We start from the raw sequence: 16,181 nt of genomic DNA, 5'->3' as shown, positions 1-16,181 counted from the left end.
ATAAGAACTCCCCTCGCATAGGGTGAGTAGTTAGTGGCAATTATTTGACCTCTCCATCTTTTGCTAAGGGCTTTAACTTCCTGCTCTTTCAGGTGAGTTTCTTGTAGTAGGGCTATGTGTATTCCCCTTCGCTTGAGGTAATTGTGGATTTTGTATCGTTTGGACATATTGTTTAGGCCTCTTACATTCCAGGTTATTATTTTATAGTGAGTAGTGATTATCTTGGTTAATCTTGCTTGTGTTGGCAGAGTTACTCACGGGCTCTGCGGCGAGTGGGGTTAAGTTAGTCGACCTATAATTAGTTTGAGATCTGCCTTCTAAAGTGATTGTATTTGCATGAATTGTCCCATTCCCAACTCTAATCCGAACTTTCCCCAACTCCCTCTCCCCAGGACCGGATATCAAAACTTTCCCCGTCCAAACCATACAAACTATCTTATTTCCTAATGGAGGTGGGAGGCGAGTCAGGGCTGAGAGCTTACACCCCAGGACGTTCCGGGGACCCGGCTGAAGTATATTTGCTGCCCGTGAGTGAGTGTTCGAGGATCACTACACCCTAGTGGTTGCCTAGAGGGTTCTCCTCTACAGGGGTTGTATATAGGGGGTGGTCGCTTGGTGAGTTGGGTGATCGCTGACAGGTTCTTGCGGAGTTAGATGAGTTCTTCCGCCGTTCTGGGGGTCACTTTTGGTAGATTAGTGCAAGTATCTTGGGATGAGATTGAAAGACTCCCGCAGCTCGAGTCATGGTCCGAGGCATCACCTGAGGTTTGCGAGCGGAGTGGGGCTCCTCTGTTCAAGGCCGCTACTGCATCTACTGCTTCGCGCATTCCTTGTAATGATTGGTGTCTGGAGGGTGCAGTTTCTAGTGCTCTTTTAGAGGATCTACCACGTTTCCTGCCACAGGCACGGGATGATCTAATCGGCTTGCTTAAAGACGTAATGTTTAGGGTTTCTAGCCAGTCTCCTACCAGCTGTGGGGTTGAGAAAAAGTGCATCTTGCCCTCGTGTTCAACTCTCAGTTTAGCCGGAAAGAGCATTGCGTATTTGATGCCTTTCTCGCGTAGGGTTCGTTTATGGATATTGTATGATGCTCTCTGCGTTTGAGTTTCTTTGGTGAAGTCGGGGAATACCATAATACGCTGGTTGTCTAGTACGATTTCCCCTTTAATACGAGTTTGCGAAAGGATATAGTCCCTGTCCTTAAAGTGTAGTAGTTTTGCTACTATCGGGCGGGGTCTGGATCCCGTTGGAGGGGGTCTGCCGGGGACTCGGTGTGCTCTTTCGATCGCAAAGAACGCCGAAAAGCCCTCCGGCGGGACTGTGTCTTTGAGCCAAATTTCTAGGAATGACTCTGTGTTCACTGCTGAGAGTTCCATACCTTCCGGTATTCCGATTATTCTCAGGTTGCTCCTCCGGGAGCGATTCTCGGCGTCCTCAGCTCTGGATTTTAGGGTTTTGATCCTGGATATTAATTCGGACGTCTCTAAAGTCAATGTCTTTTGAGTGGACGACACGGCGTTTAATGTTTTTTCCGTAGCCCCCACTCTTTCTGTGAGTTTTCGATGATCGTCTCTCAGCAGTGATAAATCCACTGTTAGATTATCTATTTTTTGTTCGAGTGCTTCGCGAGATTCCCTTATGGCTTGTAGGATTGTATCCAGGGTTGTTTCTTGTTGAGTTGTTGTGCTCTAGGAGGCCGAGTGGGGGGGGCTGTCCGGACATCTTGTCTGCCGTTGGTTCTTCTTGCTCTTGACCATCACGTTTTTTGAGCTTGCCCATTTTGTTAGCTTTATCTGGTATTGGTAGAGGTGAGGGTGTATATTTGCGGCAAGTTAGGATAAGGGCGTCCGATTATGGTCTTCGGAGGGCACACCTTTGATAGGTCGCTACTTTTGTCAAATAGATGATTAGGATTTTAAGCGAGGGGATTCGCGTTTTGTGCAGCCCTCAACACGGCGGGGCCACTCACCGGGGCGCCGGCGGGCAAAATAAGTTGCAGTTGGCGTGCAATTCTCTTAGTTCGACAGGGGTGGTTAGGCCGGTGCGCGGCTGGGTAGGTTAACGTTAATGTTATTAGTTCTGATGTTGGGGCCCAGTCGCTACTGATGAGACTCTGGAATGGTCTCTCGGGGGCTCTTCGGGGAGGGTTTTATGCTTCTGGGAGGTGGTTGGATCATTGGTTACTCACTGCAGTTGGTTGAGTACTCAGTTTACTCCCCCGTTTCCATTGCCGTCTCTCCGATCTCTGGGAGGTTGTACACTCGGGTTCACGGGATCTGGGTTGCAATCCCGTTCTGGGCCGTCGATGGACTCCTGTTCGCTCAATGTCCCAGTCAGTGCTGCAAGTTCCCAGCCGTGTCGGGATGGGGGCCCTCCATGGGCTGGTTTACGTTAATGTTATTAGTTCTGATGTTGGGGCCCATTCGCTACTTTGGAGATTCTGGAGTAGTCCCTTGGGGGCCCTTCACGGGGGGGGCTTATGCATCTAGGAGGTGCTTGGATCATTGGTTACTCACTGTGCTTGAGTTGGTTGAGTGCTCAGTTTGTTCCCCCGTTTCCATTGTCTTCTCTCCAGTCTCCGGGTGGTTGGTCGCTCGGGTTCACGGGATCTGGGTTGCAATCCCGTTCTAGGCTGCGGATGGGCCCTGCCTGCCGCTCAGGGTCCCAGTCGATGCTGTAAGCTCCCAGCTGTGTCGGGATGGGGGCTCCCAGTGGGCGCCGCCGCCTTCGGGAGCCTGGCGTCTCAGTGTGCCCCACGCCCCGGTGCAAGTTCCGCCTTGGATTTTCAGGCCACCGGGCCCCGTGCTGATACGTTCTCGCTGATGCTCCTCACCTCTCTCCGAATGTGGCTTTAAGGGTCACCGCTACCCCACTGCATCAGTTTGGGGTGTCGGGTTGTCGAGATCGCGTCTTAGGGTCAGGGAACTTTGTTATTTCTGCAATGTGGGGCCCGATTCCGTATGCGGCCGCCATCTTGGTTTTCTGGAGCTCCGGGGCTCGATCATATTTTCTTCTTTCTTAGCTGTTCGTGAGTGCCGCCACTGCTCCTAGTTCTGTTCGGGGGACCGCCAATGTTGGGAATTAGTTTGATGGGGTTTTTGGGGCTTGTTGATGGCTAGGTTTCGGTCCGGGTCCCGTTCTCGGCCCCGGAAAGCCGCTCTACATGTGCAGCTTCATCGGCTGCTGGCCACGCCCCCCCTACGTATCTTCTACACCGATACATGCGTTATCCGTGGACTTACTTTAGGGCCTCTCAAAAGTCAAAACTGCACTGTTATTATTGTAATTGTTCATAATTTTACTAACATGGGGTGTTTGGAAGCATTACCTGGGTAGCCTTCTTCGAAATAGCTGGCACAAATCTTTGCACTTAATATTGTATGATAACATTATATAATACAAGTTTTGCTAGCAGACTAGAGGTTCGCAATTTGTTTAAGATATTTGGTAGCGAAAACGTAGAGTTAGACATGGAAGCTTGTCTTTTTACTAGCTATTATCCTAAGAGAGAAGGGCAGACAGAAAGACTGAATAATGAACAGTATCTAATGTATCTTGTGAAAGGAATGGAGTAAGATATTGCAGTTAGCAGAATTAATTTATTTCTATGCTGAGCATTCTGCCATTTGGATGTTACTCTGTCTATGCACGAAGGGAAATCATCCTCAAATACTGCCATTAGGTTTGCAGCAGTTCTGTCAGTACAGGCACATATAATGGATTTGCAGGGAATTCAAAAGTTGGCACAAGAAATATTAGAGAAAGCCAAGACTAGTGATAAGTTGCATGCTGACAAAAATAGTTCTCTGAAAGTGAAAACCTCTTGTTATGTAAAGAATTTACATTTGAAAAAGACTTCCAAGTTGCAGCCCAAGATTGTTGGTCCATTTACCACTGAACAAATATGGAATCCCGTAACTATATTTCTGGAATTGCCACAGTCTATGAGACGTCTTTTTTTTAAAAACTTATTTTTTTATTTTATGGAGAAACAATCGAGCATTGAAGAGTTACATTCTGAAGCCAAACAAATAGAATAAATACATCACAAAGGGAAAAAAAAACAACAACAAAAAGAAAGAAACCACAATGAAAGGGGTAAAGCAGTCTAATACAATATTTACATTATAGCTCATTAATTCCACCCTAACTGGGGCCGCCAATTAAACCTGGAACAAATACGATCACATTTCTTACTTGCTCGCGTACCCCTTGATTTAGCTAAAGCTAGTTCGAGCTCATAGACCTGTTTAAGAATAGCCCACCACTCATGAACCACATGGGGCATGTCGGAGAGCCAAACTCTTAGCGATACAAAGCTTGGCTGTTCTAATAACAATGGAGAGCAACCTACGAGATCTAAAATCTGCTCCAACTTTAATACCCAGCATAATTTCCGTATTAGTAAAGAGCACGTCCTCTCTAATACATATCCAGTCAGATGACTCACTTCGACCCAAACCCCTGTCAATTTAGGCCAGGAAGCAAATACGTGTACTGAATCTGCTGCAGGGAGTCCACAATTAGGTCATTTAGTCTTATCAATACTATTACTCTGGGCGCAACGTGCGACCCTACCGGGTGTATAATACAGCATACCTATAGTCTTAAATTGAAGAACCCTTAAGTTAACTGATAACATGAGTCCCTCTAGAATGCCCCATGCTGCCAAAACGTCTGAAGAAGTGATGGCCTGTCCTAGAACTATACTCCATCTATGAGTCTACGAGACTTCATCCCATATTCCTTGTATTGTTGATAAAATCATGTTCTACAGATACGCATTTTGCTCCACATCATGCTACTGTTCAGGTGAATGCTGAAAATGAATGATATACACAAGATGTTAGATGCACATATTGTTGGAAAACATGTCGAATATTTAGTTAACTGGAAGGGTTAGAGCCGGGAAGAGTGCACAAAGGAACCGGCTTTGAATTTTGGTACTCCAAGTTTGCTTAAGTTCTTTTTGGGGTGCACTCTCATACGTTGTTGATTTGTTCCTTATTTACATAAACCGTCTAGACGCTCATCTATTGCAAACGAAGTTGGACTTTCCAAGAATGGGCACTAGCTTTATTTCTACACTTCTCTGTGCAGACGATGCTGTCATTTAAGCAAGGACAGCAAACAGTCTTCAAAAAGCCCCTGATGCCCTTGTTGATTTCATGTCTTCCCTAGATTTGAAAATCAATCATTGGAAGTCGTTTATTATGGTCTGTGGGCCAAGAAGGGCTAAGGGCTTCATTACGACCTTGGCAGATGGGATACTCTGCCACAAACGTGACGGATATCCTGCCCGTTGTTTTACAAGTTCCATAGGATATGGCAGACAGGTTATCCGTCAGGGCTAGAACTTTTTTAATCCAGGAAAACGTGGTAGACAAAGACCACAATTTTTGCTACCTTGGGCTCCTTTTTAGTTCACATCTAAACTGAGATCCATTGTTGGTTCCAAGCCAAACAAACAAGCAGAGTCATATAAGACATTTTTCGATTTGCAGCTAAATTGGGCCATAGACCTGTGAAAAAAATAATAGTTCTTGTTAACGTTAAGTACTTGTTTATTGCTACTTATGGGGTTGGATTGTGGGGGTATCACGGTTGTTCCAGACTCCAAATTATATAAAATGGCTTTATTTGTAGACTTTTGTTGGTCCTGCAGGGAGCCTCAATATTCTTCCGTCATGCTGAGGTGGGTTTTAAATATTTAGATGACTGTGTGGGTTTGGCTCTTCTGCTCCTGTGGATAAAAATGTGGCTAACACCAGAATTAGAATTCTCAAAACATATCCTTCAGGATTGCCTTGCTCTGGATAATACTGAAAGCATTTACTGGCTTGATTACATACAATATACTTTTATGAAACTGGTGTTTTTGGAGTTTTTTAGGGAAGCAGCTCAAATTCCGTGATCAGCTAACACTGTAATCAAGACAGATTATTATGAACAGGTCCTGCGTAAGCTTGACCGCCAATTCTGCCAGTCCACCCCATTGGTAAATTTGGAAGTAGGGGCATTCAACCAGGAGAATACATTTTATCATTCTATGTAGATATTATACAATATAGATTTTATTTAACCAGGATTCGACTTGAGTACTGTATATTTTTAGCGGAGTTCCCAGTTCCTCCTTGTCTATGTGATAACATTTCTAGACAAAGCATTTTGCACTTTTGAATTAATTGCACACTTTATAAATCCTCAAAAGCAAAGTTCTTGGTGCCCCGTTGTACAAGTGCAGTTTTACTTCATATCAAGAAGGTTTTACATTTTTCATTAGTTTGAAATCCCTGCAATGCCGTCATAACTTTTATAAAAGAAGCACTTTATATTGGGAAGAGATATGGCTAACTAGTCCTCTTATAATGATCAGGCTTGGAGTTACCTCGCTTTTAATGTGATGAAGTATGCTGCTGTATTGATTGATTGAATGTATTGTACATTGTATTATGTTTTATTCTTTTGTGGCTTCTTAAGCTGAATAAAGATTAATGACTGACTGGTTGATCATGCTCACCTGTGATAACAGGACAGATGGGATGACGCGCTCGTAAGAACTTCACAGGTGTGCAACTCTTCAGAGGCAGGAGAGTTTAATAGTGCGCACAACGTGTGGAACCTATCTGGTGTGACTTTTTACGTGTGCAACACATGCACTATGCAAGGAAGATGGATAAAATCAGGGCAGAATAAAATCTCCAGCACGCACAGAACTGTCACAAAACCTGTAGTGGTGGCGGCCATCTTGGATTCATGATTCGTTATGGTTTATTGTGTTTTTTGTCAAAATACGTAGCTGCTGCACCCCAATTCCTCTTGCCAGAGTTGAAATTCAAACACTGTACCTGCAGATATCAAGTAGGTAAATAGTTGGTGAGGCTCATTGGTGAGATAGATAGGATGGTGGGGATTAGGTAAAGTTAGGTTACAGGGATAGTGTTTTAAAGAGGAGAGGTTGTGATCTATGTAATAAGGTATCAGCCAATTGCATAATTACAATAAGAAGGATTAATGCAGACAGGCATAAGATTGAGATGAGGCTACACTCAGAAATAGAAGGAATCCAAACGGCGAACGGTAAGAAGAGGGTAACTTTGGAAAAAGAAAGTGTCACTCAAATGCGAATTACATGTCACAAAGCCAATTGTAAGCAATGGCAGAATTAATTCCCAGGAAGCTTTGCGAATGACCCCAAGATGCCTTTAGCAAACCAGACAGCTTTGCTGTCTGGCAGGCTTTGAATACAAATGGCGCTTAACACTAAGGGGGTATGGGAAACCCTATTGGTCAAATGTTATTTATTTTTTGCAGTTTTATATACTGCAAACTCCACCCAAAGGTATTGGAGTGCTTTACATGAGCACTAGTTACAAGATAAGAACAAGGTTAGACGTCCTGTTTACAGAAGCGAGAACTTGTGAAAGAATAGAGTAAATAGGCTATGCTCCACGGGAAGGGATGAACTCAAGTTGGACAGCATAAAACAAATAAAGCTAGCAAGTGTGATCTACAAACCACAAAGCCAATGGTAAGGAATGGGCGAAATTCATTCCCAGGAAAACTTTCTGTGTCCGCAAGATGTCTTTAGCTGTTTAGCAAATCAGACAGCTGCGCTGTAGGGTAGGCTTTGACCTAAAAATAGGACTTAACACTAAATGGGGTGGAAGCATTGGAAGCCCTAGTGGCCAACAGTTTATTTACTTTTTAGGTCAAGCGTGCAAGCGATGTGACCTGTTGTAAGTTTTGTGGACTTTTAACCACGCCCACCTCACGCCCATCGCTTTCACTTGTTTGTGAACTTCCCTTTCAAAAATCCCTTGATTTCATTGGTAATTGCTTTCCGTTTGTCCCGCCTTGAGGCGGTTTTGTTACCTCGTTGAAGATTGCCCCTGTTACATGGATAATTGCATGATTGCTGATATACTTCAGCATGGGCGAACTATTTTTTCCTTTTCTCTCTCCCCCTTCGTTATTTCTTTTGGCTTTCCCCTTCACGCTCCAAAGCTTTCCCAAAAACATTTATAATTGGTACATGCTTTACATAAAAAAAAGAAATCTGCAACATGGACCTCACGGCACAGTGAGCGAGCCAACACTACAATATTCACTGCACTCGGATAAACTCCACCCATAATGCTATGCAAGCAGTCTTTTTCAAAAAAAATTTGCCCATGACTTAGCCTGTGGTAGTCCTAGGACAATGGGACCACCACCAAAATGTTCAGCCAGGCACACTCTTTCTGTTTAGATCATGTATAGGTTCCCAAACTAGGTAAATGGGCATCCCAAAATAATAACCCCTCCTACCATGCAATATCTTTTTAAGCTCCCTCATGGATGGGAACATTTGTTTTATAATGTGGAGTATTTTGTGTTATGTGGGCCTTCCTATTGTAGTAGGCCTGCTAGGCCTAAAAATGTTTCAGGCACTATGCCTTCTTAGGGTGGAATATACGGTTGCACTGGATTACTTTGTGTCATTCTATTTTCATGTGGTTATGTGCTCTAGGGGCTAACTATATGGTAATATGACCGTATTTCTAACAAATGCTATTTTCTTTGTGGTGTCCTCTAGGGGCTGTTCCGAGCCTTACAGTGTAATGCCAAACGTTTATGTCTGATAAAGGTTTTTATTGGGTTTATACAATCATTTTGCATGTTTTATTAATCTCTCCTTATTACATTTATGACCATGATTCAGGCCAATACAGCATCCGTATTACACTATGACTGAACACTTTTGATATGATTGGGGGACTTTTCTAGTTTATTTCTCTGGTTACTTTTCCGTGGCTGTCTTGTTTTGGGAATTGTGTAAGCCAGCCAACAACTCTGATGCTGGGGTGATGAAAATTGTATTCTATTTGAATTAGCATAGCAGATTTAAATTGGGATGCTAAATTGTAACATTCTCATTTTTGGGTGCAGATAGAGGAAAGGGGTAAATGGGAGTGCTTTAGTTACAAACATGGCCACTGGATTTATGTGGCACAAAAAAAACAAATTATGAGGCAGGGTTGGCCAATTTATGTGGCAAGAAAAGTCCAGCTATGAATTCACAACTGAAATAGTTCTAACTCACGCAAATGTGAAACTCATTGCATTACAAATGCTTGTTTTAATTTTAAGTTTTTATAGTGAAAACTCATCCGAATTGTTTTAAAGCGTTTTATATGAACAGATTCGTTTTTTTAAGCACGGGGAAAGAGTGATTTGCTCCGAATCAGGGGATTTTAAGCGAAGCAAGCCTCGAACCTGATTCTCCAGTTGCAAAGGCAGCAGCTCTGGAAAGGGAACACATCTGGCCAGCATACATCGCATCTTGCCTCCTTACCCATGAACGTCTGTTCACAGCCTTTTCAGCGTGGGTTTCGCATTTACACATAGGCTACCAACCCCCTTTTTAGAGAAGCTTGGTGTGAAATACCTTCTTTTATGTCTATAGTGCAGAGAGTGTGCCAGAGAAAACAACTAGAAATGCCTAAGTACTGCATAAAGAAGCTTTGCTGCGGGCGACGTATCAAAATGAACTCATTAAGAGACCAAGCGTTCGAAAGATAGTAAGAGTGTTTTATACCGCCCCGTCCTAGCCAGAAAATGGATAAATTAGTAAGGATTTGCCTGGTCGTAACATGGCCGCCGAAAGGCTACGGACAACGCGTATTAGAAGCGCCTGCAGGGTATGGAAGGAGGGTGGAGCACGAGACAAGCGCGCTACTTGTTGGTCCAGGTGCGCGCAGCAGCGGGTTACAGTGCAGGACGTGCGCGGTCACTGATTTGTACGGGAGCGAGAGACGTGCGCGCCGCTGTTGAGGAAGGAGGGGAGGTGTCGCGAGCGCGGCTGGCTGGCGGCGGCTCCGAGGTGGCGGAGAAGGCTGGGGCGCGTCAGCCCCGGGCCGGACATGGTGCGGGTGCGGTGACCCCCATTTTTTTCTAATCCGCGGCCTCGCTGAAGGCCCGGATACCAACCCTAAGTCAGCGCCCCGCCTTGGGGTACCGGGGGAATTTTATATGTTTTGGGTCTTTTTATATGTCGTTTTTGTGTGTTTTGCGGAGACGCGAGGGATGTCGAATCCAGGGACAAGAAGGAACGGGTCCAGCATCAAAATTCGCCTGACAGGTGAGCGCAGATGGATTATTTTAACTACAGTCCCTGTTCTACACCGAAGGTGTGGTTTCGTGCCTTGAGGGAGACCGGCTACAGATGCATAGAGGGGCAGACCTGTGTCCCATGCCGAGCACTGCAGTACCCCAAAGCGTCAAGTAAAATCTCATGAGAGGTAGGATAGTGTCTGCAGAGGGTCCAAACGGTGTGCACTGTAGGTTGGCCATGGACGCCAAAGACCTGGGCTTGTAACCGAGTAGGGGGGCTGGTGTGTATCTGAGGAGGGGGCGGGGCTGGCGTGTATCTGCAGAGGTGGCTAGCGGCTTGCTTCTGAGGGTTTGAGGCTACTGTGTTTCTGCTGGAGGGAGAATCATCATTGTCTTTGTAAATAACAGAACTGTTAGCTTATATCCAGAAGGTTGCTACTTTCTTCTGTATGATGGGGTTAGTTGCTCGCATCTGTCAAAGTGGGCTTCTCGTTCGCATTTGTAGAAGGAGGCCGCTGGCGTGTGTAGACTGGCTGAGATGTATTGTAGGAGGGAACTGGCTTGTGTTGATTGTCTTGTATCTATAGTAAGAGTTTACTAGCTTGCGTTGAGTGCCCCGTATCTATAGGAGGATAGTGGCTTGTCTGTACATGGTCAGTAGTGTCGTAAGTAATTATATTTCGGTTAAGTAAAACCATTCAATTTGTTACAAAATACATTGAAAGCATAAGATGTTAAAAATATTTGTCAAGAACAAAATATAATTTTAGTTCTGCAGATCGTCAATTGCTGTAGTGTGTTGTATCTGTAGAAGAGGGATTCCCGTTTTACAGCAGGATGAAGCATTGTCTGGTATCTGCAGAAAGATGTCTTGCATCTGTGGATATCTCGCCTCACTCTGGTATCTTCCCACAACCCTCCACTTCAAATCCCTCAACAACCGCCTTTTCCTGTACACCAATTTTTTGTAACAATCGTTTTCTTGAAAGGCTTTCTGTGCAGCAGTTTATTGTATCTTGGATTGTGCTCTAGAAATATAATTGATACAGAGTGATCCAGTGTGAATTTGCAGGAGGGTATTGGATGGGTGGTGGGGATTTGTGGTCTTGTACCATTTCTCCAATTTCCTCGTGGCTATGGCAGATAACACCCTACCCCTCTTCCTTGCAAAAGATTATGTGCTTTATGTATCCAACGAGCCTGAGGTGCACGCAACATACTATAAACACCTTCAGGATTTCTTGGCCATGCTTTCTATAACACATTCCAAAATTTCAAGAGATCAGACTTCTTCCGAAGATGCTGAGCATGCCCGATCTGAAGAAAAGATACGTTACCCAGAAGAACCTACCATCTTGGCAACTTTCTGTGCTATTGACTGTACAGTATGGGCGGTGTCACAGGGCTGGTTAACATGTTTTCTTTATGTGCATGGCACACTTTTTTATGGGTGATTTGTTCAACTACTTAGAGCCAGTGAATGGAAGCTGTGACTGACGTTTGCGGCATAACATTTAAGCCCTCCAAATGTTAAGTTATTGTATATGATAACGTTCCTTCATTATAGGGATTTATTTGTATTTTGAAAAGGATGAATGACCTCCAGCTCCTTTTTACATCACTCGCTAGCCGAAGCAATCTTTATTGGTACATGATCTTGAGCTCATCAAGTGCAACAACAATCACAGATTACATTCCAGTTTCTGGTCTGTTACCAGCCTGTTTATTCTGGACCATGCGACTTCCTCCTCACTGAATTTTTGTTGAAAGGCTTGCAGGTAAATAATCTGGAAATCTGTGTTTAACCTCATAATTGACACTCTTTCAAGGATGTGAGCTCAATCTTTGAAACCAGGGAGTCACTGATCGTTTTCTAGAATTGTAGCTCAAGAAAGGATGACAAGACTTGAACTGGCTTACCAGGACAGAAACTTTGTCCTGATATTCACACAGTGTGAGACAATCCAATGATACCTGGCCAGTTTCTTTGAAAGCTCTCTATTCGAGAACGGTAGACCTGCAGTAGTCGAGAATAGCCGCCAACACCTCAGTATTCTAGGACGATGTTTCTAATGCTGGCTATTGCGTTTTCTGTTTTAATCTTTCTAGTACAAAGCAAATCCTGTTTACCCAGTTGAAGCCTGCACACTTTGGATTGTAGCTTGCTATGCACCAGCAGTCTGATGATTAACCAGTTCTGAACACTCATTTACACTTAGAGGAAATACTGTCTACGAGGTCATGGGACTGGTAACTTAGTTAATGGTGACAAAACCGGCCCCTTTTTTATTTTCCTCTTATACTGTTCAGGTAGAAAGTTCTGTTGACTTCACCTCAGTAGTGCTCTGCATTGCACTGTCATCACACCTGTTATGTTGTACCTCACAAGACTAGTGTTGAATATCCTGCATGCAGCAATGAGCCGCCCAGGTGAGGATGTGTCAGGGGCGTTTAGTAAAGAAGAAAAATCCCAGACGATGTCTTAAAATCTTGATATGTACATTGTTTGTGGACCCTCTCTTTGGATACGTGGTGACTGAAGAAGAACCTTTAATATGGATAAGCGGGATTACGGCACCCCTTCCATCTCCTCTTTAGGGCAGAAGTCAAGTGTAGACAATTGGCTAATTATGTTCAATCCACAGCTGTTTAGGTAGGAGGCAGAAACTTTCGAAGCTCAGTCAACAATGCCATTTACTAGAGACAGTACTGCCATTCTAGAAAACAATTTAAACCATCAGCATCTTGGAGAGATCTTGCTATAAAAGATTACACCAACAGGGTGATGTTTTCTCAAGAAATCAGGGTCTGGGAAGCCTTTGTGTATTTTGCCTCACTGAAGGCGCAGCCGCTAATTTAACCATGTTCATCGTCGAGATGTTTGTCCTCTCTGGGATCATGTTTAATTTATCTAAATTTATGCTTAAAATATCTTAATATATTAGGTGTGTTTTCGAAGCTTGCTTCATGTCTGTAGAAAAACTTTGTTCTTTTAGCACAGTCCAGATTTTTCGTTGATGCAGTCTCTGCCAATATAGAAATATATTTTGAAATTTCGTTATACTTCTATAGTCTGTATTTTTTCACACAGTCAAATCTAAATACTAGAACACAACTCTTAGTGCTGTGTTGATCCATCTGAGTACAGCTGTAGCAAGGAAGGTTATCATGGGTTGTCTGCACACTGCTCTCTCCATATGTCTTAAGACAGAATATTTCATCTTTGAAGTAATTTAAAAGAACAGCAGCAGTTCAGTGATCCATGACAAAACACATTTTAGGATTAATCCTGGTCAGCTGACTGGGCTGGAGTGGGTCCGAGGCTAAAGTTGCTGTGTTTAGGTTGCAGCCCACCAGACAGCACAGCTGTCTGGTTTGCTAAAGACATCTTGGGAACTTTCAGAAAGTTGACCTAGGAATGCATTCCACTCGTTGCTTATCTCATCACATTTACTGTGCGTTCAAAGTCAAGTCAAATGTCAGGCTCTGCTTCCGTTGGCGTTTGTTTACTTTTCTTTCTCTGACTTGAAAGTGAGCAGATTCATGTGACAATCCTGGTGGACCCTGGGGGCAGAATTTTTTTTTTTTTTTTCTAGCACACAAGAACATTTAAATTAACTGTGTAAGTAATTCAGAATTATGAATGCACAAATGTAGCACAATGTTTGTTATTTCGGAAGTGTGTTGGAAACAAATACTTTAATATGATCAAAACAAATCATTTAAACTAGATGATGCAATTTCCACACATTTTCTTCTGTGCTCTTTATGATTTTATCAGTGAAACTATATATCTGTGCAAATGTAATGGTCATTTCAATTGAAAATGTGTTGTCTGTAATGGCAGTGCTACCACACCATGTATACTTGACTCTACGCCAGTGCACTCTGCACCGCTGCACTATACGCCACTTCAATCTACGCCTCTCTGCTCTACCCTGTGTCATTGCAATCTTTCCCACTCCGCTCTACACCACTGCACTCTTTGCCACAGCACTCTACACCTCTCCTGTTTAGGCCACACCAATCTACTTTGCACAACGCCACTCTACATCACTGTACTCCATGCCACTGTGCGCTACTTCCCACTGCGCCTTATTTTATAACACTCAACTTTGTGCCCGTACACTCTACGCCAGTCCACTGTATGCCTCTTTAATCTGCACTGGACACTGCCCCACTTTACTTCATTACACTCTATGCCACTGTAAGCAACTGCACTCTACCCTTCACCATTGCACTCTACTTCAATTCACCCTACTCTACAACAATCTACTGTACGCCATTCTGTGCTACTCCACGCCACTGCACTCTACACCACTCTGCTCTTAACCACTGCACTGTACTCTTAACCACTGCACTCAATGCCACTGCTCTCTACTCCCCATCACTCTACTCTACGGCACTCTGCAAAACTGCTCTCTCTGCCACTGAACTCTTTGCCATTCTACTCTGCACCACTTCACTATATGCCAATGCACTCTATGGCACTATACTGTGCCCGACTCAGTCCTACTCTACTCTGCACCACTCTTTGCCACTGCACTCTGTGCCACTCGACTACCTTCCACACTGTGCCACTACACTCTCTGCTACTTGACTCTACTCAGCGCCACTGCCATCTACATCACTCAACACTGTGCACCACTCTAACCTACGCCACTGCATTCTACAATGCTGCATTGTATGCAGCTGAATTCAATGTCTCTGCATTCTACACCACTATACTCTGCAGCACTACGCCAATGCACTTCATGCCACTCCAGTGTATGCCACTCTTTGTGACTCCACACTAAGCCACCCCATACATGACACTCTGCCAGTCCACTGTGCGACACTCCACGTCACTCTCCTCCGTCACTAACCTTTAGCCATGCAGAACAGCAGCCACGCTGGTGTATAATATAGCTAAAACACATTGGCAGAGCCAATATCTCTTGGATGGGTGAGACCTGTTGTCTTTGCCAATGCTTGTTATCCTGTTTTTCAATAAATCAGGCAGTCGTTGATGCTTTTGTTCTACCTCCTTCACACTGGAACATGCACGTGGGTCATGTGGACCCTTGATTGTCTTCTAAATGCTGTGATTGGATTGCAAGTGCGCATCTTCAAATTTAATGAACTGACTGGTATTTAGGACCCCATCTTTAGCCGATGACTGCAGGACAGGAAAAGAAATGTGGTAAAAAAAGAAATGTGGTAAAATGTTTTTTTGTTGTATTTTTGGACATGATGGAGGTGGGTGGGGGCAGATTGTCATGGAGTTTTGGCTCAAAACTAATACCATTTTGTTTATTTTATTTTTTACCGTGAGTAAAAAAAAAAAAACTTCTAATACCCACACTTGCCTCCCACTCCCTCATGGGCCTTTGGCACCAGATATTAATTCCTCAGTCTGCTGTTTATGCTTAACAGAAACGTAAGTTTGCATATGCGATCGAACATATTTACATGGGTAGGAGTCACATTAAAGAGAAGGCTCCGTGTCTGCTCTTCTACACCCTCCCCACTTCTCTCCACCACAACGGATCTTTAATGTGTTTGTATGTTAAATGTTTTGGTTGGAGAGAGGGAGAAATGTGAGCCTCTGTAACAGAAGTGATACCAGTACTTGCGCCTAGAGGAAGGTTCCTTTTGTGAGGCTGCTTCTGAGTAGAGAATTGGTTGTACAGGTTTTGTTGCATATTCAAAACTATGTACAGGTGAATTGAATTTTGTTAACGGGTGCTTTCAGCTGTTGAAGCTTGTCATACAAGAAGAGTAGCAAACAAAGGAAAAAAAAGAAAATCTTGGAGTAAGAGAGAGCTGAAAAATATCTGCGAGGGAGCCAAAAAATTAAAATGAAGGATTATTTATATATATATATATATATATATTGTTGTTGTTTTTTTTAAGTGAGTCTGTGGGTCTTCCAAAGTGGGGATTTTAAGAAGATTGGAAGCACAAGCAGCCGAGGCTAAATTTAGGATATCTACTAGGGAAACAACTTTATTGGTAAACAAATGGTGCTCCAGATGAAGGAAATTATAGTTTACTTTTCTTAGGTTGCCTGCAGTTTTACAAAAAGCTGGCAACACACCATGCTT

At 43.7% G+C, this 16,181-nt stretch overlaps 1 protein-coding gene across 3 annotated transcripts in view; it reads left to right on the top strand.

Annotated features, from left to right (window-relative positions):
• Positions 1 to 9,784: 9,784 nt before the first annotated feature.
• The window catches only part of SMURF1 (SMAD specific E3 ubiquitin protein ligase 1), a 355,902-nt gene continuing 349,505 nt past the window's right edge, over positions 9,785 to 16,181 (top strand). For all 3 annotated transcript variants that reach the window (XM_069210015.1, XM_069210017.1, XM_069210014.1), the window contains exon 1: positions 9,785 to 10,123. In XM_069210015.1, coding sequence (XP_069066116.1) covers positions 10,015 to 10,123 — 109 coding nt within the window. In that variant the 5' untranslated portion in view covers positions 9,785 to 10,014. The remainder of the gene's footprint in view (positions 10,124 to 16,181) is intronic.

Source organism: Pleurodeles waltl, chromosome 10, assembly GCF_031143425.1.
Source record: "Pleurodeles waltl isolate 20211129_DDA chromosome 10, aPleWal1.hap1.20221129, whole genome shotgun sequence".
In the NCBI taxonomy this organism is placed as follows: domain Eukaryota; kingdom Metazoa; phylum Chordata; class Amphibia; order Caudata; family Salamandridae; genus Pleurodeles; species Pleurodeles waltl.
The sequence above is the reverse complement of the archived record's forward strand: the minus strand, read 5'-3'. Positions and strand labels throughout refer to the sequence as shown.